Source organism: Gymnodraco acuticeps, unplaced genomic scaffold (assembly GCF_902827175.1).
Source record: "Gymnodraco acuticeps unplaced genomic scaffold, fGymAcu1.1, whole genome shotgun sequence".
NCBI classification, from domain to species: domain Eukaryota; kingdom Metazoa; phylum Chordata; class Actinopteri; order Perciformes; family Bathydraconidae; genus Gymnodraco; species Gymnodraco acuticeps.
Genome location: NW_022990135.1, coordinates 2,055,317 through 2,081,765, shown reverse-complemented (window position 1 = coordinate 2,081,765; position 26,449 = coordinate 2,055,317). Strand labels below are relative to the sequence as shown.

Here is a 26,449-nt window from a genome sequence, read left to right as displayed (position 1 = left end):
TATGCATATTATTTTATTTATCCTACATTAATATTGTACTTTTTGTCCAATGCAATAGTCTGAAGTGTCCACAAGATGGCACTGTATCTCTACATTCTGGCAATTTAATGTATCTTTCCTGTTTGTCAATCTGCTCCTAGTTAAGCCTTTAATGGTTTTCACTGACCCAAACACTGGGCCAGGTCTTATATTGTCTTACTCTGACATCCTGCATTACAAAGTAAGTTCACTGAAATGTCCCCATTACTGTTTTTATTTAAAATATTTATCTCCTCAATTAAAGACAATCATTTTACCGTAAAGTGGACAAAACTGCTGAAAAACAGGGACCTTTCACAATTTAAGATGTATAAAAAACACTAATATATCCTATAATATGACAGCCTTTACCTATATTAAAATATTCATAATACATAGGAATTTTATTACTGAAGAAAACAATCCAAATTTGTATGTTTTAGTTTATCAAACAATTTCATAAAATGACACAAAACATATATGTTTGTTAAAATATTTTTTAAAGTAATATTTTTATATAACAAGTGCTTTATACTGCTTTTTCTGTAGTGTTTTTTTAATTTTTGTTAAAGATTAAATGTACAAAAAAAAAAAGTCAGCCGTTATTTTTGACGTGACGTAACCTTTGACCTGATGCGCGCTCCCGTCTTCAAATCAGTTCCCGGGGAGCGCGCTCTGGTTGAGTGAGAGCAGTAGAGAGAGGAGAGAGAAGAGGACGGAGAACGACGAACGACATTTAACTTCATAACGTTTTAATTTGAACATTTGTTGGGACTGAACTACGTGCGCAGGATGTGGGTGTTAAACTGAGGTTATTTTTTAGCGGAACCCTTGGGGAATTTGACCCAGCGGAGGAACGCCATGGACGGGATAACCGGAGTGACAGTGCCCCTGTGACGGTCCGGTAATAACATTTCGACAGGGAGCTTTACTGGGTCTGTTTGATCGTCTTTCATACAGTGAATGATTCACGGTTCTGGTTCCTACCACTGCTACTGGATTTTACTCTGTGGAGCTTTTTATATTTACTTATAAATTAAGAGTTTATGGATATTCTCCAGCTTCACTGTGAATAAATCGACGTCAACAATATGTATGCTGTAAGGAAAAGAAGAAAACCGGCCCAGAAGGGGTGAGTTTGAGTCTTTTTGACGTTATTTCATTGTCATTAAAGACATGTATTATTTCGTTTAATATATTATTACAGTTAATAACATTAATATATCAGGTCTAAATATGTTAAAAAGCTATATTTTAGCACTATACAGTAGCTTGACTGATACCTGTTTTCCTATGGCTGATATGCAAATATGGATTCTTGAGAATATTAAAAGTTAATGAGATTGTCATTTTAATCCGCATGAATACCTATTGGCTATATGGCTATATGGCACACAAAACTCCCAATGCTAGATCATAATTGGTGAATATAATATATGTTTTAGACTGAATCTCAACACTGCTATATTTTTACATTATCATCAAATGGAAATATTCTGGATGTCTTGGGCATCCTTTTAATGACATGTCCTCATTAGTCTGCCTCATAATTGAGATTTCTTTGGAAACATTAGGATTTAGACTAGTACGCCCTATTTTTGACCCTCCTGATGGGAATATCATTATTTTGATATATGAAAAAAGTGTTAAATAACACTGCTTATTCTGTCCAGAGCCAAACCGGCCCCAGCTGAAAGTGCCAAGTCTAACCCGTCCAAACGGCACCGGGACCGCCTGAACTCGGAGCTGGACCGCCTGGCCAGCCTGCTGCCCTTCCCCCAGGACGTCGTCTCCAGCCTGGACAAACTGTCCATCCTCAGGCTCAGCGTCAGCTTCCTGCGCACCAAGAACTTCTTCTCTGGTAGGAAACACAAGATTACATTGAAATATCAAAGACAAGAGGGATCCCCTTACTGCAGGAGGACCCTGTATTGAGAGTACTTGAATGCAGGTACTCCGCAGAGTAAAATGTGGATAAACACCAGGTTTATGATTATGGGGGTGTGTTTTTGATGAACAGTCAGTTAAAAACTGGTTGCATGTGTGTTTCCAGATTCAGCTTACTGTATAAATTAAGTATTATGTTCTTTTTGATTATCTTCCCTATAAAGTTGTCTATTTGAAAGTCTTTCTACAGCGCAGGTGGCAGGTCACACATCAGCTAATGCATCAGAGGATGTTGCATTAGTAAATAACAAAACGGGAGGCGCTAAAATACTCTGGCGCTATCAGTAGTGGTTTAGAAATAGTGACGATGGTGAATCTTGAACTTGAGAAAGAAAAGGAAGCTGGTGTATGTCAGTGTGTGTCTTTTAAAAAACGGCTGCCAACTGAAACACTGAAATAGCTTTTCACACCTCACACACAACCTGCGGACACTCAGGCAGAAACAGATGTAGAAGTCAAAGAAAGAAGGTCAGGGAAAGACTGTGAAAATGAATTTGATAATTCAGATCTATAAAGACATCGGAAACTTGGAAGTCATTAATCATGTCCTTCTGGTTTTCTTCATATTTGTGGCGTTTGTTTGGCCAAACGCTGATGTGCTCTGATATCCACACAGCCTCTCAGCAGCTGCTTGCTTTAATAATTCAGTCAAACTGGGCCTGGAGAATTCATACAACCCCCCCCCCCCCAAAAATAAATATCTTAACGATCATGAGAGGTCGTGACCTTTGTGTCTGTCTGTTTAAGAAGAAGTAAAGTGGCTTTGTCGAGGAGTAAGCAGGCTTACAGGCATAACAGATGGATTTTAGGAGTGTGTGTGTGTGTGTGTGTGTGTGTGTGTGTGTGTGTGTGTGTGTGTGTGTGTGTGTGTGTGTGTGTGTGTGTGTGTGTGTGTGTGTGTGTGTGTGTGTGTGTGTGTGTGTGTGTGTGTGTGTGTGTGTGTGTGTGGTGTGTGTGTGTGTGTGTGTGTGTGTGTGTGTGTGTGTGTGTGTGTGTGTGTGTGTGTGTGTGTTGTGTGTGTGTGTGTGTGTGTTGCCTTTTTTAAAACCGTCTTTCAATATTTACAACTGGGAGAGTCATAAAATGTTGTATTGTAATATTTAGCAATACTTAAATACATCTCTCAAATGCCAGTTCAAACTCTCAGAGGTGTCAAAGTGTGTATTTTCTTCAGTGATTTTATAAAGTAATATCTTTGCATAATAATTCCCAAGACCTATGTTTAGTAAGTTGTTAATAATTGAACAGGCTTCCCACAATAATCATCCTTTTAGCAGCTAAATCAGTGAGTTAATCAGGCTTTAACCTGAGTGTCTGCTTGTAAACAGACCTGCAGACACTCCTCTGTACAGGAGGTGTGACCCCTTGCTGACCCCTCCCTCATGGTAACGTCTCTATACACCCTCACAGTATAGTAGGTCAGCTCCTCTCGCCCGTGGCCACTAGTCGACCCCTGTCCCAGAGTCTCTGGGTAATGGAGGTCTGAGGAGATGAAAGCCTCGGGGAATAAAAACACTGCGGGATTATCCACTCACAGGGCGAAAGGGGGGGGGGGGGGGACGACACACACAGGCGCCCACTTTTCAACTTTTGACTCCTAAAACCTCAGAAAAATTCAAATTCAAGCGTCCATGGTGTATTTATTTGGATCTTTTCTTCACAGAGCCGAGTTAGAGCTAACTCTAGTCAGCCCCCATGGTGGTGTCACTTTCTGTTTAGCATAGGGAAGAAGTAGGCTGGGTTTAAGTGAGGGGACACAGCAGGAAACCATTTCATGGGGAATGGTGCATTTCTGTGCACTCGTTATACCTAAAAGATCCTAATGAACTCGCACAAATGTTAAGTTGTGTGTGTGTGTGTGTGTGTGTGTGTGTGTGTGTGTGTGTGTGTGTGTGTGTGTGTGTGTGTGTGTGTGTGTGTGTGTGTGTGTGTGTGTGTGTGTGTGTGTGTGTGTGTGTGTGTGTGTGTGTGTGTTTTGATTGATTGAAAAGTGTATTAACAGCTTGTATATTGGGTACAGTACAGTACAGCTCAAAACATACAATTGTTAAGGGGATGCAGACCATTTGTTTACATCAGGGTCCCCCATTTCCAATTCATCATATCATATAAGACATATAAGACATACAGATGGCTTATTTACAATTTTCATTTTAGATTTCGTTCTAATACATCCTAACCGGACATTTAAGACATACCAAGTCTACAGATATACAGTTAGTAACAGAGTCTAAAATGCGAGTATATACATAGATGGGGGGGGGGGAAGCTGTCCATTGAACGACAGGTTGAGATTTGTATCATTACCGGGGCCAGTTTTGCAATGCTCTCCCCCGAAGGTGCTCTTTAAGAGAGGGTTTGAAGGTAAGTATAGTTTTACTTTCCTTTACAGTTGTGGGAAGAGCGTTCCACCTTGATGTGGCATCATTGCGAAACGTGTATTCCCCCTTTTTTGTGCCAAATCTGGGTTTCACATGATTTGTGGAGCTCCCTCTGGTGTTATGATCATGGTATTCCTTGACCTTTGGGAAGAATGTTGACATGTACATGGGTACCATAGAGGTGTAGTGGATCTTGTAGACCAGGCCCATTGCAAGTAGCTGTACTCTGTCGTCTACTCTAAGCCATCCTAGGTTGTCAAAGTGGGCAGAGGTGAGGTGGGTTCTAGATGAAAGGTCAAGCAGTAGTCTGACCAGTTTATTTTGCGATGTTTGAAGTTTTATTTTTAGCGCCTTGGAGGTGCTATGGTACCATGACGTGCAAGCATAGTCATAGTACCCTTGAATGAGTGCTCCTGCCAGAGTCTTCAGGGTGTTGTTGTTTACCAGAGAGGAGATCCGGTATAGGAATCTAGTTCTTTGATTGACTTTTTTTATTACATTGGATGCCATTTTGTCACAGGAGAGGTTTGCCTCAAGAATAGATCCTAGGTATGTAATTTCCTTCTTACTTGTGACAATAATGTCGCCCACTGCAACTGAGAAGTCGTCGGATTTGCTGAGATTATGTTTCGAACCGAAGAGAATGGACTCTGTTTTACCCAGGTGTAATTATAAGTTATTATCGGCGAGCCAGGTGCAGATTCTGCCGAGCTCGGAGCTGAGGGTTTTTTCAACCTGCAACCTGCTCCTGCCAGAGACCAGCAGGGCTGCGTCGTCGTGCGTCCACAGCTGTCCCTGTGCAGTCATCTGCCCAGTGCTCAGAGCAGATTAGTGGTGACTTATGTAGTAATGACTCATTGTGTTTTCTATTATATTATTCCCTACCTCTGTTCCATGCTGCTTCCTCTCTGTTTACATCTGCATCTTATATGTCACAGTTATTCAAGCTGTATTGTAGAGAATCCAGAGGGATAGAGAATGATTAAAACAGCAGAATAAAGCGTTCATAAAGCCTCCTGAATATTTCAACAGACACATTGTAGTTTCTGCTGATCATGTTGTCATCCAGGGCCGCGCTTTGCACTCGGTTGAACCTTTGAAATATTTATTTTGGTGGCGGCGATGAGCGGCAGGATCAGACGGGTCATGGTGGGTGGGTCATCGTCCTGCAGACTGACGGAGCCACGACACGGGCTGCTTGTGGTTCACCTTTTGGACACACAGTCTAGTCTTAGTCGACATGACGTCTTTCTGTCGTTAAGGAACTGAGACTTAGTGAAAACGAGGGCAAATATTAACATTATTCGTCTAATAATTAAAGCTTGGTTCTGGATATTTCTCTCTTTTTTCAGACACATTTTCTTTCACAGGAAGCAAATTTAGCTGAAACTTTGGGTTTTTCTATTCATCTAATGACCCTTTGTATCATTATGGATTGATCCGCAGTCCTTTACTGTCTTTGCCACTAAAACCAAAATATATGAACTTTCATTTGAAAATAAAACTGAAAAACGGCAGGAGATCTTCATATTTGAGGATGATGAGTAATCGTGCTTATCACCCTCGTTAAATGTGAGAATGTGCTGCTGCTTACATACATTTGCTGCATCATGTGAAAAATACTATAGTATATATTTTCAAATCATGATGTTTAATCTAGCCAGCAGTAAGTACAATTCTTAAATATGGAGTATGGAGCTCGCTCTCCTCCTCTGTAGTGAGTCAGAGAAGCGTCTGTTGTGATGTTTTTATTGGCTGTTGGTGTCCTCACCGCCCTGAGTTGTGCCAACAGACGTCCCTCCCTCCTCCCCCTCCCCCTCCCCCTCCCCGAGCCTCGGGGTGTTTTTTCTTGCCGCCGGCTCCCATTCATGACGTCAGGGCGCGGAACACCCCGCCCCATCGCCACCCTCCATAACTCTCAATTATTGATGGTGGACATGTTTTCCTGCTCTCTGCCCTGTGAGCACACACACACACACACACACACACACACACACACACACACACACACACACACACACACACACACACACACACACACACACACACACACACACACACACACACACACACACACACAGAGCATGGTGAGGATTTAGTTTTATGTTCAAAAAGCTTTCATACTGCCTGTGCTGCAGCACCTCTTTTCACCCTCTGTCTGAAACCAGAGCCCAGTCTGCTCTCATTGGTTAGCTGGCCGGCTCTATTGTGATTGGTCAACCAATTAGAAATGTCCCGCCCCTTAGCCTATCACGTACAATGTGTTGGGCCGTATTGATCTGTGTGAGGAATGTGGGTCGCGATCAGAAGAAGCGTCTGTATTGTCCGCCGCTCACAGACTTCCTCTCCCATTAGCGTCTGCGCTGCGGCGGCTGCAGAGGAGCTCTTTGTTTCCTACACACACTCGCTCACACACACACTTCAGCCCCCGGAGGTCAAAGCCAACGTGTCTTTGTCTCCGGGGTCAGAGGTCACAGAGGAGCCCTGCGGTCTGCCTCACTGTACGGGACATGTTTGGGTCACAATAACTGTCAACAAGCCTGCAAATGATACGTGTTTTTTATGTTTGTGTTTGCGAGCTAACGCTAAAAAGACCGGGGTCAGGATGAAACTACGTGGGATAAACTTGAATAACCTTATGAATTTAAAACGTAACTGTATTTTCATGCCAGAATATTTATTTAATGATGTGTTTTAGCAGCAAATCTTTAAGATGCAGATTTAAATCCGTAGATTCAAGCTAATATGTACAGTAGAGTATCAGTCTAGCTGTATGACGTGATTGAATATACTTGCTTTTAAGAGATGTCGTGGGTAAATGATAGAGAGATATTATTACTCGCTAACTGATCCTCTCTGTTCCTCTGTCTGCAGTGACTCTGAAGAACCAGCTGAAGAAGAGTAGTGATGAAGGCAGAGCGTCTGATGGGCACATACCTGAGGGGGAGCTGCTGCTGCAGGTCAGTGAAGATATATTTACACTTCCATTATCGCTACACATGCTTTACTGATCTGCTTTATGCTGTCTTTAATCATAGCTACGTGTAACAGATGTGTTTCACTTTACAAACATCTGGACTCACTCCTCTGTATTTTGTATCTGGATTTATACGAGACGCAGTGAAGTAGTTATCCTCTACCACTGAGGCTCTGGGTTAGTCATGGATCTTTTTGTTTTTCAACAATGACAGCGGCTGTTTAAGGTCAGCTGTGACGGAGGAGAGAGCGCTCTGCACAGCAGGAACACGGCAGAAAAGACTTGTTCACCTCTAACAGCACAGAAATGCTTTTTGGGAGCGATCAATTTGGGTTTTTCACTTCGATATCACACTATTTAAGCCAGTAAAATGTTGGTTTGGGTTTTCATTCTCTTAGAGAGCTCCCCGTAATCCTTATGGAGCTTTTTATGGAGCTTATCAGTCCATCCCACAACTTCACTGTTTCAGTTCAGAAACTGCTGTAAAAAATGCAACAAAAGGCAAAGTAAAGAAGTAAAGTAGCAGCTTCCTGTCTTCCTCTCTTGAATTCCAGACGCCGGACCATGAATTATACAGAGCCGGTGAACACATCTATTATTGAAGGAGGGGGGGTGGAAATCAACTAAAAGCATTTAAAATATTCCTTCATTTTTCACAGTATATAGAAGCAAATCTTTGACACACTCCTCATACGTTCATATCTCACAGAGCTGTTGGTGTGTGAGCTGGGTTTCAATGTGTGTCTTCTTCTGTGGTGGATGCTGAGTCCTGTTAGCTCACATTGTGTTGTCAGGTGGCAGAGACAACAAACACATGAAGCTACAGTAAATATTTATACACATGCCACTGCACTCTGCATTGTATATGCAGGTGTGTGTGTGTGTGTGTGTGTGTGTGTGTGTGTGTGTGTGTGTGTGTGTGTGTGTGTGTGTGTGTGTGTGTGTGTGTGTGTGTGTGTGTGTGTGTGTGTGTGTGTGTGTGTGTGTGTGTGTGTGTGTGTGTGTGTGTGTGTGTGTGTGTGTGTGTGTGTGTGTGTGTGTGTGTGTGTGTGTGTGTGTGTGTGTGTGTGTGTGTGTGTGGGGTCACGTGGTCACATGCTACCTTTATCAGGTTTTTTTAAGATTAGATCCTAAACCAATCTGGTCACGGTATTTTTAGTTTTAATCCTGATTCTGATCATTTCTGACTTCATGTGATTGGTTTTAAAATATGTTTTAATTGGGAAATGTAAAGTGTATCTCCAACAGCAGCGAGACAAATGATATTAATGTGGAGTGCATTAGTGTCTGCTCAGATGAAGCCCGTCTTCCTCACCCTCCTCCTCATCAGGGAGGTGTGGGCGGATGTTTTTCGCGGGACGCCGCTGTGACTCTTGGCGGTGTCAGGCCTCGGTGTCATCACCTCCTCAGCGAGCCCCGAGGCCGAGGAGGAGCGGGGATGAAGATGTTAGTCACCCTGTGCTGACCCCTCCTCATCCTCCTCCTCGTCTTCCTCTCTTTCTGTCTACTTTCTTTTGTCCTCTTTCTTCCTGGTTTTGGAATCAAATACAGAATGACGTTTTTTGCGGATGAAAATGACTTTAAATATGTTTTTGTTCTTTAGCGCTACCATTGGGTAGACCCTCTGGTGTCCAAAGGGACATTTCAACTAATGAGAAGAGTGTTTGGAATAAATGTTTTTTGTATTATTATAATAACCCTTTCCTGTGTTTTCTGTGCAGGCCCTGAATGGCTTCGTGATGGTGGTGACAGCGGACGGAACCGTCTTCTTCTGCTCTCACACCATCCACGATTACCTCGGCTTCCACCAGGTAAAACTCAAAAACACTCTCTTTACCAACAAGTCGCTTGAATTGAGAGTTGAAGTCAACAAGCAGCTTGATTGCTTTATGGCAAGTGAACGCATCGTCCTAAGTGACCTCAGGATCGAAACAAGCTCACATATAGAGCGAGAGCTTTAATCCAATTGGCTCCTCAACGCACCGCCACTCTAATCTCATTTCAGAGAACGTGATTATCAAATTTTACAAAGTCAGTCCCACACACACTCACATAAACACAGATACATAATGTAGAAGCACTATATAAACACACACACAGCCTTCAACCCCCTTTCTCACACACACAGGTGTAAACATCACCCCTCCTTTCCCCGTCCACCTGAGGTGTGTCACCATGCATTTACCAAACGGACCTGAGTGTGTGGTGAGTCGCTGAGTGTTGGGAAACAAAGCCACTGAGTGTCAGCGGCTGTCTTCACACCGGAAAACAAGACGCCGTAGGGGAAGAAGCGCAGCCACTAAGGAATACACAGACGTTGTTTCCGAGTTTGTATCTACTACTGAGGAAGGAAACATTTATAGACGGACGGCAACAAAACCTGCAGATTAATCACTAGAGTAAAAGAAAAAAATGGTAAAGCTTCAAAATAGAGTTGAAAATTGGAACAATATTACATTTGAACAGATTTCAATGTTATGCTTTAAATTAAGTATAATTTAGCTTCCCATTTTTTTTAATTCTTCCATTTTCCTTCAAGGTTCGTACAGTACAGTATTTCGAGTGAAAAGTGACTAACAATAACTCCCCTTCTCATTTTTCTGTGTTTATTATTTCATGTAAATCATGCCGGGTTGGGACAGATATCAGGGTCACAGCAGGTCTTTGGTTGGGTTCCAACTATTTGAATTACATTTGCAGCAACGCTTGATTTCTTTGGCTCAGGCAAACCGAATGAAACGCACCCCTCAATGTCCCTGCTTACAGTAACTTCAGGTCCAATGTTTAAGGTTATTTCTCATCTTGTTTTCCTGTCAGACTGATGTGATGCACCAGAGTGTGTTTGAGCTGATCCACACTGAAGACCAGCAGGAGTTCAGGAGCAACCTGCACTGGGCCCTCAACCCCCCCAGCAGCCTCGGCCCCCCCACAGACCCCTCAGCAGGTCTGTAGACTGAAGTCTTCTGTGTATTTATTTATGTGTATGCCCTTAATTTTCTTTATTCTTTTCCTTTTTCTTTATTTAATCATATTTATATTTCCACATTTATTTTCCCATTCTTCTACAGATTAGTCATTTTAATCTCTCTTTTATAACTATAATAAAGACTTATATGAGTTATAATTGGATGTTCTCAGATGGCGAGTCGGGGTCCTCCTCTTCCTGTCTGGTGAGCTACACCCCCGAGCAGCTTCCCCCTGAAAACTCCTCGTTCCTGGAGAGAGGATTCGTCGTCCGCTTCCGCTGTTTGTTGGACAACTCCTCCGGATTCCTGGTGAACACACACACACACAATAATAACAATGCTTTTATTATGTAACACATTTGACGACATGTCCCAGATGTTATTGTGATTTACAGACATGATTATTGATATACATATATAGGGAGGCTGTGGCTCAGTGGGTAGTAGGGGTGTTGAAAATAATCGTTTCTACGATGCATTGCGACGTGGACGATTCGGTATCGATGCAGTGACGGAAGATAATCGGTTATAGCGCAGTAACGTTGCTTCCTGATTTTCCGGCCGCGGCTTTACTATAACGTTTTTTTTCTGTCACTTTAATATCAAATTGTTCGGTGACGCAGAGATCAGGGAACAGACGTGACAGCGGCACAGCAACACCAAACACGGAGCAGTCTGCTTTATCCACCAACACAACACCACCAGTCCAGAACCAACAGCAGAAGGACCCGCTCTGAATCACTCCGTGTCGCTGCGGCTCAGGGATTTATGTTTTTCAAAAATAATCGCGTTACAATCATGTCCGGTTTTTGGTAGATTTAATTAAGTCTTGGATTGCAGAGTATGAATGTCCTCTAGCAATTTGCAGACAATATATACGTGTGTAAAGTTTGTGAAGGCAGGAGGAAAAAAGCTTCCGCGATCACCGTCTCCTCTGTTCCTCCAAACCCCGCCCCCTCCCTGAAAATAATGAGTGACAGGCTGATAGTGACCCGATAGAAACTTTATTATTCACTTAATCACTGAGATATAATGAAGCTAATTTAGTCTCATACATTCATGGGATTTATGCAACAGTAAGACAGAGAATGTGAGTGTGCACCCACATGCAGTATTTTTGTTTGTATATGCTGTTGTAAATACTCCTGTTGTCTGCTGTGTTCAGACTCAAGTCCTGTGTGTGATGCCACATTCAGGACATTCAGTGTCCTTTCTTTAACAGAAGACCGTTGCTAGAAGCTGCAGCTAGACTGCAGAAGCATTCTTTTTTTGTTTTTGAGGATGGAACAACTTCACACACAGATATAGGGAGGCTAGACCTATACAATTCATTTATTTAGGTTTCTAAATTAATGTCAAGACATTTATGTTATTGATTTCTGAAGCACTTTCTAAATAATAAAAGAGAGTTCATATGTATTTACTGCATGTATGCATTGATGAAAAATAAGCCATGTGCAGTAATATAGAAAATTGAGGATGCAACGCATTGGTATGAATCGTGATGCATCGGGATATCGAATCGAATCGTTGACAGGATAATCGTAATCGAATCGTGAGACCAGTGAAGATGCACAGCCCTAGTGGGTAGTGTGCTGGACTTGGAATCAGGGGGTAGCATGTTTGAGTCCCACTGCAGTCAGCATGTCGTTGTGTCCCTGAGACACTTCACCCCAAATTGCTCCTGTGGGGATTGTCCACAGTATTGAATGTATGTAAGTCGCTTTGGATAAAAGCGTCTAACAAGTGACATGTAATGTACACTCTCCCAGTGGAATATAGTGATAACGTTTTATCCATATTTGAGGCTCATGGTGTGTTCAGGCGCATTGTGTCTGCTGGCAGTATGGCGTGCCACCTCAGAGTCCCTGAGTGATCAGAAGCCACCACTCAGTCCTGTAATCCGCCTTAAAAGAGCCTTGGGGTCGTGGGGAAAAAGGGCCTTAATCCCCCCTGAGCAGAGGGGAAACTTGCTTAGTCAGGGTGGCTCGCTCCACACTCACACACTCAGCTGCAGATGAAGAAAACTCTTGGGGGTAAAAGAGAAAAACCTGCTGGGAAAAGTGAGCAAGGCATTGCAACTCTTCAATAATACAAATAATGGGCGATCAAAATAAACTGTATCTTAACTTTTCCAGGAAAAATGCCACATTTTAACTATTTTGATATATTGATAATGTATGTGTTTTGGTCTGCTGATCAGATCAAAGAAGGCATTTGAAGACGTTTCGATGGGCACATTTAAGGATTTTAGATTCAATATTTGTGACTAGAAAAACATCTAGCGGATAAAACAAAAGATTTAAACACTGCTAATTATTGATGGAATGTTTTTTTAAGAAAATATATGCCAGTGATTGACCTTTTTGTATGTAAAGGAAAGTTAACAAAGTGATCAGGTGTGCTTCTTTATTTAGTTTCCCCTAAAAACTGAAGTTAGGATTTCCTTTGCTAAAGGAAACTGCAGCAGCCGCTCTGAAGGGGATCGAACCGGCGTCTCCCTCCTGCCTCCCTGTGTGTTTGCGTGAGCATTAAGCAGGTTTCTGCTTCTGTCTACCGGTCGCTATGGCTTTGTTTTTAGTAATCCCTCCTGCTATTCAGAGCTAGATTCCTGACATCACGGCTGCAGGCCTTTAAACCCACCAAGGTCAGTTAACCAGCGCTAACGGGGGGGGGTCCTCACACGGGATGCCACAGGGTGAGAGCAGGACAGGAGAAAGTGTTTTCATTTTCCAAGAAATACTCACCCAACTTTTGGTATACTCTTTAAATGACTATAGAAATAGAAGTGATCATACATAACTGTCACAGTATCCACACAATGATAACAGCAGACAATGTTAGAGGGGTACTCTTCAGGTTCATATTAGTAGTTTGTGTATGTTTACAGACTTACAGCTGGAGGGTTTCCAGCAGCAGACACCCAGAGTGTTTACAGTGCACTGAAGTGTTTTGGCTCTCTGCCCCCCCAGCAGGATAAATAAGACGGATGAGTTTGGACAGGGAGAAGGAGCAGCTCTCACTCAGGGAACTCCATGTCTCAGAGTTTTTCTCCTTTCACTTTCTCTCAGGCGTTGAACATCCAGGGTCGCCTGAAGTTCCTCCACGGTCAGAGCGGGACGCAGAGCCACGGCGAGGGCAGCACCCCCCCTCAGCTCGCCCTGTTTGCCATCGCCACGCCCCTCCAGTCCCCCGCCATCCTGGAGATCAGGACCAGGAACATGATCTTCAGGACCAAACACAAGCTGGACTTCACTCCCATGGCCTGCGACGCCAAGTACGTACCCTTACACCTCACACATGTCATTTACTCGTGTTGCTTTCAAATCAATTGTCTAAAGTGTGTATCTGCTGGTTTTCAGGGGTAAAATAGTCCTGGGCTACACCGAGGCGGAGCTGAGAGCTCGAGGTTCTGGTTATCAGTTCATTCACGCTGCGGACATGCTGTACTGCGCCGAAAACCACGTCAGGAGTAAGTCTGGAGTTACTTCAATATAAATATCAGTGGATTCAATTGGTAACTCGGCCAAGCAGCTGGGCTTAAACTACTTTCATGAAGCTTTTTTAGACTTTTAAAGACAGAAGGGATTCTGAATACTGTAGTTGTTGAAGAGCCTTGAAAGAATGCTGTATTTTCTAGAATTAGGGGGAAAAACGGACTATTTTGTGCATGTGAACGTAGTCTCTGAAAAGTTTGGGATAACAGGGGCTGCTCACAGTGATTTTAATTAAATCTTTATTGATTTACAAATATGTGACATTTGCAGCTTCCTCCCCTCTAGCATCAGTAGTTGTGTATTGACCCCGGTTTATGTTTGGATCAACATTACATTTGTAACACATGCACAAAACAAACAAACGCTGTTAGTGTGTATATGTTTGTTTGTTTGTGTGTGTTGGTGGAGGGAATCTCCGAGCGAGAGTCAAGTGTCCTACTTACCTCGTGTACCGGATGACCCGGTTAGTCGTAACCATGGTGCCCTGAACACCCGGCAACCAGACTCGCTCAATCACAAAGACACACAGTGTATACACGTAGTCATGCATACAGAACGGAAATATATGCATATGCATTGGAAAACATACAACATAGAGACACATGCATGCTCTGATGCACACACAGATGGGAGGCAGGTTTCCAAACAGCAACACAGACATGCTAACAACACAGGAGGACATTTCATCCCTCCGATTCGGAGGAAATGTAAACTACATGATGGCTGTGGTTCTCCTGAACGTGACACAGTTTGATGAGCTTCACCATGAAGCTTGTTTAGAAAGTAGACGGCACAGAAACACGACCTGTACCACATCACACTGACACACAGAACACTGCGGCGTGGAGAGGAGGAAAACTGTGTGTTTCTTAAATGTGTGTTTTAACATGTAGCCGAAGTGAACCTCAGCATGTCTGCACGCCTCGCTGAGCTAACGCAGTGTGAGAGCGCCCTCACTGCGAGGCGTGCAGACATGAGCCGCCGCGACACAGAGCTCTGACTTCCTGTCTGATGTTTCAGTGATGAAGACGGGCGAGAGCGGCCTCACCGTCTTCAGGCTGCTCACCAAGGAGAACCGCTGGAAGTGGGTGCAGGCCAACGCCCGGCTCGTGTACAAGAGCGGGAAGCCGGACTACATCATCGCCACGCAGAGGCCCCTGGTGTGAGTGGAAGAGCAAATTGAATATCCTAAGATTTTTGTACCCGGTTTACCTCCAAATATTACACAGCCCTAAAGATGACAATGGTTAGGGCTTGATTTGTGAGTTTTTTGCTCATCTGTCTGCTTTTTATCTGTATTTCGCAGGGAGGAGGAAGGCGGGGAGCACCTGAGGAAGCGCTCCATGCACCTGCCCTTCACCTTCGCCACGGGAGAGGCGATGCTCTACCAGACGGGATACCCGCTGCACGGCTTCCCCGACGCCTTCCAGGGCAAATCCAGAGGCAGCAAGTCAAAGAAGGGTAAGCTGGACAAGAGCTCCTCCGAGGACCAGGACCCGAAGGGGCTGCTGGGAGCTCTGATGAGCCAGGACACGTCGGTGTACGTATGCCAGCCGGACCCCGAGCCCAGGATGTCGTGCCACAGCGGGTTTTTCAGCCAGCAGCAGGACGGGGAGGGTTTTGGAGGCTTGGTGGGGGGAGACAGCTGGAGCCTCACCTCTAACGTGGAGATGGGGGGAGGAACCACTTTAGGATACGACCCGCTGCTGGCCACTCTGGACTCTCTGTCTATAGACGGGGAGGAAACGTGCTCCAACAGCGAGCTCTTCAGCGCGTTGGAGAACCTGGGCCTGAACGCCGAGGACCTGGAGCTGCTGCTGCTGGACGAGAGAATGATGCAGGTGGAGCTGGGCCCCCACCACGTCCCCTCGCTCAGTGACCTCCTCTCCAACAACGAGATCCTCTCCTACATCCACGACTCTCTGGAGAGCGGCACAGAAGGAGACTCCGCTCAGCCAGGCTCCCAGCAGGCGGCGCTCCCACCGGCAGCTCCACCCATCATGCATCTGTCGCAGCAGATGCAGCAGCACATCAGTGCAGGCGAGCTGGGGAAAGCTGCCCAGATCACAGCGGACAGCAAGACTTTAACTAACGGGCACTGGAACCACCATCACCACCACACTGCGCCCAAAGCCTTGCATCTAAACGGTGGACATAAACATCAGCCGGACTCCAGTCAGCAGTGGCAGCTCCAGCAGCCCTCGCTCCACCTCCACTTCCAGAATCAGCTCCCAACAAACGGACACTCTGCCTTCCCTCCCAACGTGGAGGCGGGATACAACGGCGTCTCGGCGCTGAATGGCGTCTCCTCTGCGGACGTCTGTCACTACCAGAGTTTGATGACTCAGCACAAACACCAGCAGCCATGTTTGTCCCAGTGTCCGGCGCAGAGCTCCACCCTGGAGCTGGAGCAGCTGCTGGGTCTGTCCCCCCCGCAGCACAGCCTGCAGACGTTAGAGGCCTACAGCATGTTCAACGGCAGCACACAGGACTCCACACACAGCAAGGTGAGAGACCATGATGCAGCCACAGAGTTATGTTAATAATGCAAGGTGTAAACACTTAGATATCAACAGGTTTTTTATTGACCCCACATGGTGAGATCTGGATAAAATGACCCTCTGTAGGTTTAATGCAGGGGTGTCAAACTCAATTTCATCACGGGCCACATCAGCGTTATGGTTGCACTCAAAGGGTCGGTTGTAACTTTAAGACTATATAAAAATACATATTTAATATATATAAAATAATGTATTATATTACATTATTGCCTCTGCATTGGATTATTATCGGATAGGGTAATAACTTCATAATTAACTATGTCTGAAAGCAGAAGTCTAGGGCAAATAATTGCAAGTCTCTTCAGTAAGAATGTCACAAAATGATTTAAAAAGAAAAGCCAAATTCTGGAAAAACAAAAAAAAAGAAGTGACATTTTGAAAAAAAAGTAACATTTTGAAAAATATATAATTCTGCCAAAAAAATGCATATTTTGAAGAAAAATTCAAATTCTGAGAAAAAAGTCAAATTTGAGATGCATTGTGGGACATGTAGTTTATGGGCAACGTGCTTCTGTAAAGTAGCATGTAATAAACATATTATATTCTTTGCAAGCTCTTGTGGGGCCACATAAAATGAAGTTGCGGGCCGGATTTGGCCCCCGGGCCTTGAGTTTGACACCCCTGGTTTAATGTTTAGATTCTAGAGTTGTGTTTATAATGCAAGTTTAAAATGATTGAGCTTGGTTATTAATTTCCTCCAGGAACAAAAATGATTTTACAATCTTCAGTCACATTTGATTATTATATATTTTCTAAAGCCTCAAGGACAGAAATAGATTTGAACACACACTTCTCCTCAGGACTGTTTTTAGTCTGTTCAATAAACACTCTCGATCTGGCCTGGAGTCTGCGCTGCCCTCAAATATCAGCGAACATCAACAAACCCTCACCCCTTCACCTGCGCTCTTTCACTGTCATGGAAATAGATTTTTTTCCGAGTCAGCACACAGAGGCCGCGGGCCGGCGAGGAGCTCAGAGGAGATTCTGGTGATGAGAGCCGACGCGCCGGGTAAATAAGACGAGGGGAGAGATGGGTCACTGCCATGTACTCTCAGGATGAGTCTGCAGAAGAAACTGATAGATTTTATTCGATTTCAATCAAGCTGAATGTTCCTGCAGTAAATACAGTGTGAAGTTCTACACTGGCATCAAAAATACATCAAATACGCTTTATGTACACACAGAAGTTATTTCATTTTGAGTGTCGTCCATGGTGAGACAGAAAAAGGTTAATTGAAGGTGTTCTAGGGATATTGTAATAGTTCTTTTAAAACCAATCAAAAATGAAGGTGGTCCAAATATTGAATCCAGAAAATTGCAGATAAACTAATAAATACAAAAGGTTTAAGCTACAGCCCATTATACATTGTAAGCTCAATTACTTGATATGTTCATTCAAAAGGAACATGTTCAGACTGTCTGCTGTACAAGCCCTTTCTAAAACAATAGTAGTGATCCTGCTGACTCACCGCAGCTTAAACTCAGATCCCAAAAACATGATTTGTTTTTTAATGAGACTCAAGTTGAGGGGAAGCAGGAGTTCATCTTTGAAGTCTAACAAAAAGCTTTCGCAGTAATGACAGAGCAGCGAGGGCTGGGGAATGTCATCCTTAAACAAAATGAATCATTCCGAGTGCAGAGGAGCTGGAGGTCTGCAGAACTTAACGAGGACGATCAGCATGGCCAAAGTAAAGTTTGGAGCAGATTCAAGCACGAACGTTTCAGGATCTGCACCCCTGTTCTATAAGGCCTGTTCAGTTTAAATCACACAACTGCTTTTATAAGGAATATATTTGATCAATATTGTGATAAGAGAATAGATAGTGTCGTCAATTTTGGATCTTGAAATTATGTGAAAGCATACTGTATGTCAACCTATTTACATTGCAATGTCGGCCAAAAGTATCTTTATACATAGTGATTTTCTTTCTATTCTCCAGTCCTACTAGGGTTGAATTGATAACATAACTTTACATCAGGGGTGGAGCTTTGATTTTGAATGGTAAGAACAAGGAAAACACATAAATAATCACCTAAAAGCTCCAGACAATCTTTCACAAAGACAAGAATATCCCATTTTGCGCCCCCCTCCTCCTCCTCCTCCTCTCCTTCAGTGTTATTGTTGGCCGTTGACATATCAAATGGGAGATAATGAAACCTGAGAGAATGGGGGGTGAGGACGAGAGGCGGCGGTAAGAAAGCGAACATTAATGAAAAGAATAAGGTCGGCCCGGCAGGCATCCATTCATCCTCCTCTGTTATTCTTCAGGGTCACTGGCTGGCGCTGAAAGCAAAATAGTGGCAGGCCGAGCACTGAGGCGTGCTGACCTACAATCTATCTGTCGTCATTACCTAATGCTGAGAGCACTGCACTGTGGGGGAAATACACTGTGCTAAAGGGAAGCGGCTAAACCCTGATCTGACTCCCTATGCAGGAAATCAGTACTCGGAATGGAGCTATTTACATCAAGATGGGGCGCTTTGGCTAAGTGATTAGATAGAAGTAAACTAACAACATAGGTACATCCTGACAATGTGACGTCTTTCTTCCACAGCTGGAGAACGGTTGCCTCCTCGGCGCCACCAACGCAGCGTACATCCGGACGTGTCTGATGCCCAACGGAAACGGAGTGACGACACACCACCTCCCCGACCCGCTGCCGGACCCTCAGAAGTCTGGATTCTTCCTCTGAAAGGATGAGGAAGAGAAACTGAGGGTGTGAAGAAGGAAAGGAAGGTACACAAGCAAAGACAGACCAACTCTTCTTGATTTAACATTAAAAGAGGGAAGGGAAAAAGGACTTTATATCCGGTTTCTGCCTTGGAACCGATAAGGCCACTGAAGGAAGATGTTTTTATATCCGTCACACTGCGTATTCATATATTGGTAGTCGTGCGATCACTGAGTTTAATTTTCATGTTTGGAAAAGATTTGTGTTCTTGTAGCCAAAACTCATCGCTGTCTGATCTGTATATACACACTGGTAAAGTCCGGAAGAGAAGAGTACGAAAGCAACCGACCCAGGTTGATAACATAATAATTATAACACATATAAATGTCCCTTATATCTTGCTGTAGAAAATAGACTTCAGCGAGGCGGGTAACTTTATTAAACTGGTCTCTGTTATATTAAAATAACTGCAGTTAACAGGCTAAAAAAACACCAATGGAGATTTTATAACATTTTCATTTATGTGTGTGTGCAAATAAGACTTTAACTTATGCTACGATACATGATATACCGGTAAATGAAGAAGCTGCTGCACACTTTCTTTCCTCGTACGCGGATGTTAATCATATAGAGAGAGAGATTTGGACTGAATACCAACAGATATTAAATGTTTGTTAGTAGATGTACATTAGATGTAGGTGAGCAGATGTCCTGGTGCTTCAACTAAACAGCATTTCATTCTTATATATTGTTGATGAGATTCAAATGGATGGTGAAAATCAGAGCGTTTTATTGGTTCCTCCTGAAGCTGCATTGAGCCGCCTCGAGGTCGACACGATGTTGTGCACTTACCTGTATATTAGAGACTTTATCAGAGGGTCTGATTTGTCCGTCAGCAGGTCTGAAATCAAAGCATTTTTGTTTCCTGAGCAGAGACAGTGTGAAATGTCCCATAATGCCTTGTGTCACTTCCTCCTCCTGCAGAGTGCACTTACAGCACACAGTCATCCATTAAGGAAATCAGTGTAAATAATAGATTACAACAAGAGAAGGCCGGAGAGGAAGTGCAGGGAAGTATTTCTCAAGTTTTCCCGCCATCCCAGACGATTCAGAGGGTACATACATGCGCTTAAATGTTTTTCATTTCATATCTGGCTATTATATGTGTGGGGATTTAAAGTAAGAGACACAAACCAAACTAAGCTGTTCAGACATTATACATTTCTGCTTCATGCAGGGTTTGAAATGTCCTTCTTTATTCGTACTGTAATTAATAACAAACCAGATAAGATAACAAAATCAAGAATCATAACCACGTCCATCAGTGGGAAATGCTGCGTTCATGTCACGTCAGATTCGCACTGGATAAATCTATTAGTTAATACATCAATAACGATAAATATCCTGATATATATATATATTTATATTTAGTTGGTTACTTAAATAAAAATGACAAATGAAAGGTATTTTCTCAATTAAAGAACTTGAGTGCAAAATGGACATGCAATAAAGGCCTAGATTAATCACGAAAGGAACAATATAGGAAAATAAAAACTAATTTGTATCGGTTTTACGAAATATATTGTCATATCAGCCAGCCTTAAGTCAGATGTACTGGACTGTAAGTGCGCAAGAATTTAAAAGTACACAACCGGAAAAGATCTGCCACTTCCTTCAGACTTCCTCACAAAGCCCCTCCTCCAACACACACGAACGCGCACATGACCAATGAGGGCACGAGATAAGTTTGTGCCCCGATGGAAGGCTGACAGGCAGGTAGGCCATCCAGTCTGGGCCGGCTAAAATGATTAGTTGTGCTTTTTACGGCTTCCACAGATGAAATATTTGTATATATTTATTGTCAAAGCATTTAATGTATTCATTGCTATCGGGATGTTAACAATATAACAAAAAGTGTTTCTGAAGGGAATTACCCACCCCACCTTTAACTGGAAATATTATCAAGTCAATTGTTGTTGTTTATTCAGATGAAGACCATGTGTCCAAAATAATTAGCTTTGATTTCAAATCAAAATGACAAGTTACACTTACAGTTATCTATATCTATAGATATCTATTATATTTATTACTTTGTGTCTGATTTTGACCAATAATTTCTCATCCAGCAGAGTTCTGATGTGACTTGATGCAGCATTACTCACGGTAAAACCTAAAAGGTGCAAAAGCTGGACGACAGCGTAAGCATCTAGCATTTAGCTCGGACTCAGAAACCAAAAGAGAAACGTGTGAGCACGCGTGTGTGCCGTGTCTGCATAGTTGAATGTCTGTAAACATGAAGCTTTTATTTCACTACAGAAAGGTGCTTATAAGATATTTGTGGATTTTAGTAGCGTTAGCTGATGAAGACACAACTTTAAAATGCATTTACAGATTTGCCTCTTGTTTTAGCAATTTTTTGTAAACCTTTCTTATAAAACAGAATATTTAAACCAGTGTTGAGATCAAATGCTGTATGAAAGATTATAAAATGACAATCCTTTTACAAGGCGCTTTAAAAAAAAAAAAAAAAAAGGTGTGTGTGTATAACTCTGTTATAACTGTGTTTTTTAATGGTGTTGTTGCAAGCACTACTTTAAAATCACCGCTCTTACAAACTCTTTCTCCAGCACTGAAAGTACTCTTGTGGTAAAAAAGCATTTTCTGACTCCATGTTGTGAATATTGTTCCAGAGAGTCTTGTGTTTTATATTTACGTCACTTTAGCTCAATACTTAAACGGTGCCATAACGTTACTTCAAAACACTCAAGCTTTTATTTTAAATCCACTCTGTCCATTTAATAGTGTTTTATATTTTCATTGTTTTCTCAGCCATTTGGAGTCAAACTTGGAACCAAACTCTCCGTAAGCTGTCTTGTCGTGGTTCATTTTTTTAATTCTCCATGCACACAGACTTTATTTTGCTACTTTTATCACTGAAGGTCGTAGCTAAAGAAAACGTTTTAAAAATGCAGTTTGTCTTTGAGCTGTGTGTTGAAAATGTGCTCCTGGAAATAAAGGATTTTTGTGCAATCACATTCAATGTCTCTTCTGTTTGATTGTGTTCTAACATCCCTTGTTTTTATTTCAGAACCTGATATGCCTCACCTGACCACCAGGTGTCCCCGTAGTTCTCCTCCTCCTCCTCCTCCTCCTCCTCCTCCTCCTCCTCCTCCTCCTCCTCCTCCTCCTCCTCACCTGAGCAGCTCACCTGTCCCCAGTGAAGATGCAGGCAGAGTAGACAGACAGTCCTTACAGGAAGGTTAGGTAAGAATTTCACAAGAAATCAGATTAAAAACATGAGTAGTCAAATGTGGAGCACACCTCATAAACATTTCCTTAAAACCTTTCAAAGATATATATTTGATATCTTAAATGTCTTATGTTCTGTCACCTAACCCTCTTCAGACAATACATCAAATACTAATATGATAACGTGAACAATGGTGAAAGAAAGATATTTTAAAAAGTGTGTGTGTCCAGAGGAAAAGCTGATAAGGTGAAATCCACACTGAGGTGCATCATGAGACCTCAGAGATGTAAAATAACCGAAGTGACACACGCCACCAAAAACCTGAGGAAGCTTTCAGGTGCTGTCACTGAACACACACACACACACACACACACACACACAGTGTTGTCTATTTCCACTCCTCTGCTTTTTGCATTCGCAGATGTGTGAAGTCACGCCGGCAGAAAGCAAACAAACACACACTGATACCACCGAGAGCAAAGTGACTATTACTGGAGAAACACACTCAGCTCAAGCATAAAATATCTCCTAAATAACACATTTGTATCCGCATGTTTGAGGATATTACACAATAAAACAAAGAAAACCTTAAGAGGGAATGATAAAGAGGATCCATTTGGTCAGTGGAGTGAACCTTTCAGTGTCTACATGTGAGGTAATACATGTATCACCTTCCCTTTTAGGCTTCCTACGCACCAAATGTATTCATAAAGAGATTTTTTAAATAAAAGCCTGCCTGTTTAAACTACATTTAATTCCGCACACATACAGTGAAGCCTCCCTCTCCGGAGTGCTGAACGCTGTCTGCGCGCTGACTCTGCATCTTTAATGACGCGCCTCGAATCATTTATGAGAGTTTTTCTTCTCCCGCCGTCTTCAGCCGGTTAACTTTGCCCGCTTGTGACGTGATCAATCATCCGAGCCAGATGTTGTGTGTCCCACTTTAAGACTTCCTCGGGTGTGTCGCGGCTCACAGCGCTGCCGCAGGCACCGGGGAGGAAGAAGAAGAGGAGGAAGCAGCCGGAGCGAAGAGGCTGCTGTTGTCTCGGTTACTGAGATCATTCATTACAACCACTCCCAGGAAGTGACTCCTTTGGATTAATGCATAAAGAGGCCCTATTGGTGTTCCCTTTCCTGTAGTGTGTTATACAGTATATGTTTTAGTGCATGTAAATGGTCTGCAAAGGATACATTCCCTGTGTTCCCTACAGACGGAGTTACATTGCATTTAGCTGACGCTTTTGTCCAAAGCGACTTACAATAAGTGCGTTCGGCCAACAAGATACAAACTTGAAGAAAACAGAATCATAAAGTACATCAGGTTTCATAGAGCCAAACATTTCAAGTGCTACTCAACTGGCTTTAGGTAAGCCATTCCTTTATTAATATGTAAGTGCTTTGTTAGTAATTCTATCGCTCGAAGTGGAGTCGAAAGAGATGAGTTTTCAGTCTGCGCCGGAAGGTGTGCAAGCTATCTGCTGTCCTGATGTCAATGGGGAGCTCATTCCACCATCTTGGAGCCAGGACAGCAAACCCACGTGTTTTTGCTGATGGGAACTTGGGTCCCCCTCGCAGCGAGGGCGCAGCGAGCTGTTTGGCTGATGCAGAGCGGAGTGCACGTGCTGGGGTGTACGGTTTAACCATGTCCTGGATGTAGGAAGGGCCAGATCCATTCACAGCATGGTACTAGCTACCATTGTCTTGAAGTGGATTCTAGCAGTTACCGGAAGCCAGTGAAGGGAGCGGAGGAGCGGCGTGGTGTGGGAGAATTTAGGAAGGTTGAAGACTAGACGAGCCGCTGCGTTTTGGATGAGCTGCAGAGGTCGGATGGCACATGCAGGTAGACCAGCCAGGAGGGAGTTGCAGTAGTCTAGGCGTGAGATGACGAGAGCCTGGACCAGAACCTGCGTCGCTTTCTGGGTCAGGAGGGGACGTATCCTCCTGATGTTGTAAATAGTGTATCTGCAGCAGCGGGTTGTAGCAGCGATGTTTGCAGTGAAGGACAGTTTGTTATCTAGGGTCACACCCAGATTCCTTGCAGTCTGAGTTGGGGAAACAATAGAGGTGCCGGAAGGAAAAGCAGTTCAGTCTTGTCAAGGTTGAGCTTGTTTTGGTAAGCAGACATCCACTGAGAGATGTTCGCTAGACAAGCAGAGATGCGTGCAACGACCTGGGTCTCTGAGCGGGGAAAGGACAGAATTAATTGGGTGTCATCAGCGTAGCAGTGGTATGAAAAACCATGCGGGCTAATGACTGATCCGAGCGAGTTTGTGTACAGGGAGAAGAGGAGGGGACCAAGAACAGAGCCCTGAGGGACCCCTGTAGTTAATTGACAAGGGTCGGACTCGGACCCTCTCCAAGTCACCCTATAGGTACGGTCTTTGAGGTATGAGGTGAGGAGGGAAAGTGCAGAGCCTGAAACTCCAAGTTTTTGGAGAGTGCGAAGGAGTATCTGATGATTCACCGTGTCGAATGCAGCAGACAGGTCCAACAGGATGATGACAGAGGAGAGGGAGGCTGCTTTAGCAGTGTGCAGTTCCTCAGAGACAGCAAGGAGGGCAGTTTCTGTTGAGTGACCTGCCTTGAAACCAGACTGGTGCGGATCCAGAAGGTTGTTCTGATTGAGATAACAGGAGAGTTGTTTAAAGACAGCGCGTTCAAGTGATTTAGACAGGAACGGGAGGAGAGAGACAGGCCTGTAGTTTATAACATCAGACGGGTTGAGAGTGGGTTTCTTTAGGAGAGGGTTTACTCTTGCCTCCTTGAGACTGTTTGGAAAGTGACCAGAAGTTAGAGAAGTGTTGATGAAATGGGTGAGAAACGGTAGAATATCAGGAGCGATAGTCTGAAGGAGGTTTGAAGGGATAGGGTCCAGAGGACAGGTGGTAGGGCGGGCAGAGGTAATGAGGGTAAGAACCTCACTTGGAGAGAGAGGGGAAAAGGAGGTTAGTGTGTTGGTGGAAGGAGGGTCTGGTGACCCAGCGGTGAGTAAAGGTGAGTCAGAAAAAGAAGAGCGAATATCAGCAACCTTTTTTTCAAAGTGGGTAACAAAGTCTCTTGACAGAAGTGAGGAGGGGGGAGGAGCTTTTGGAGGGTCCAAGAGGGTGGAGAAGATGGAAAATAGTTTTTTAGGATTGGAATAGGAAGATTGGATCTTATCTTGAAAGAAAGTGCTTTTTGCCTGAGAGATCGAAGCAGAGAAAGAGGAGAGGAGAGCCTGATAGGTTAGGAGGTCGTCATGGTGTTTGGATTTCCACCGTTTCCGCTCTGCTGCCCTAAGGACGGTTCTATTAGCACGCAGTGCGTCATTTAGCCAGGGAGCAGGAGGGGACTGACGAGCCTGCCGAGATGTGAGAGGACAGAGAAAGTCCAGAGAGGATGAGAGAGTACAGAGGAGAGTTTCTACAGCAGAGTTTGGAGGCAGGAGTTGGAACGAGTCAGAGGAAGGGAGGGCTGAGAGCACCGATGAGGCAAAGGTAGAGGGGGAGAGGGAACAAAGGTTGCGGCGGACAGGTGCAGGATGAGAAGAGATTAGTTCGTTATGTTTGGAAAGGGGTAGAGAGAATGAAATGAAGAAGTGATCCGAGGTGTGGAGCGGGTTTACAGAGAGGTTAGAAGTAGAGCAGTTCCTTGAGAATATCATTAGCTTTTACATCAACCCCAATGTACACACTTCAGTGCATTTCATCATCAGCGTTACATTCTAGATAGAATATTGTAAACGTCCTCTGTGTCACATATTTCACACCTCCATCAGGACTCTCCGCTCTGCGTCGTCCCGCTGCTCAGACGAGATATGAAATATGTATTGACCTTCTATAACCACTCAGGCTGTTCCCTGGTGGAAAGTATGGACACTGTGCTGTTCCTGTGAAGAGCCCTGACCTGATTCTTAGTTAAAAATGTGTCCAAACACCTTGAAAACCACCTAAAACATTGAAACCAAGCTTTTTTCTTTCCTTTTCACGTCTAAAATGAAGTCATAAATCTTATCTTTCTGATTTAGGTGGATATTTTATGTGATATATGTTTAAATCACAATACCCTACTGTAGTATTTTTGGTAGGCCTATGTACATTTATTTTTACCCCTTTTCTCCTGAAACTGTTTCTGTGCAGAGACTTTACCTTGCTTTTTCTTTATAAGTGTGTCAAACATCTTAAATCAGAATTGTATGACT

General features: G+C 43.5%; 1 protein-coding gene across 1 annotated transcript; it reads left to right on the top strand.

The window, feature by feature from the left end:
* Positions 1-686: 686 nt before the first annotated feature.
* Positions 687-22,054, top strand: ahr1b (aryl hydrocarbon receptor 1b). The gene is made up of 11 exons (XM_034216889.1): positions 687-1,150; positions 1,692-1,879; positions 7,221-7,306; positions 9,045-9,134; positions 10,141-10,267; positions 10,462-10,598; positions 13,361-13,566; positions 13,652-13,761; positions 14,807-14,948; positions 15,093-16,293; positions 18,903-22,054. The coding sequence occupies exons 1-11, from the start codon at positions 1,110-1,112 to the stop codon at positions 19,038-19,040; spliced, it is 2,466 nt and encodes an 821-aa protein (XP_034072780.1). The 5' UTR covers positions 687-1,109; the 3' UTR covers positions 19,041-22,054.
* Positions 22,055-26,449: the final 4,395 nt, after the last annotated feature.

What these genes read in the sequence shown, in the direction of transcription:
- ahr1b (XM_034216889.1), top strand. Translation starts at nt 1,110, where the DNA reads ATGTATGCTGTAAGGAAAAGAAGAAAACCGGCCCAGAAGGG. An exon ending in CGCCGAAAACCACGTCAGGA is followed by an intron (nt 13,762 to 14,806) that starts GTAAGTCTGGAG and finishes CTGATGTTTCAG; the next exon opens with TGATGAAGACGGGCGAGAGC. An exon ending in AGGACTCCACACACAGCAAG is followed by an intron (nt 16,294 to 18,902) that starts GTGAGAGACCAT and finishes TTTCTTCCACAG; the next exon opens with CTGGAGAACGGTTGCCTCCT.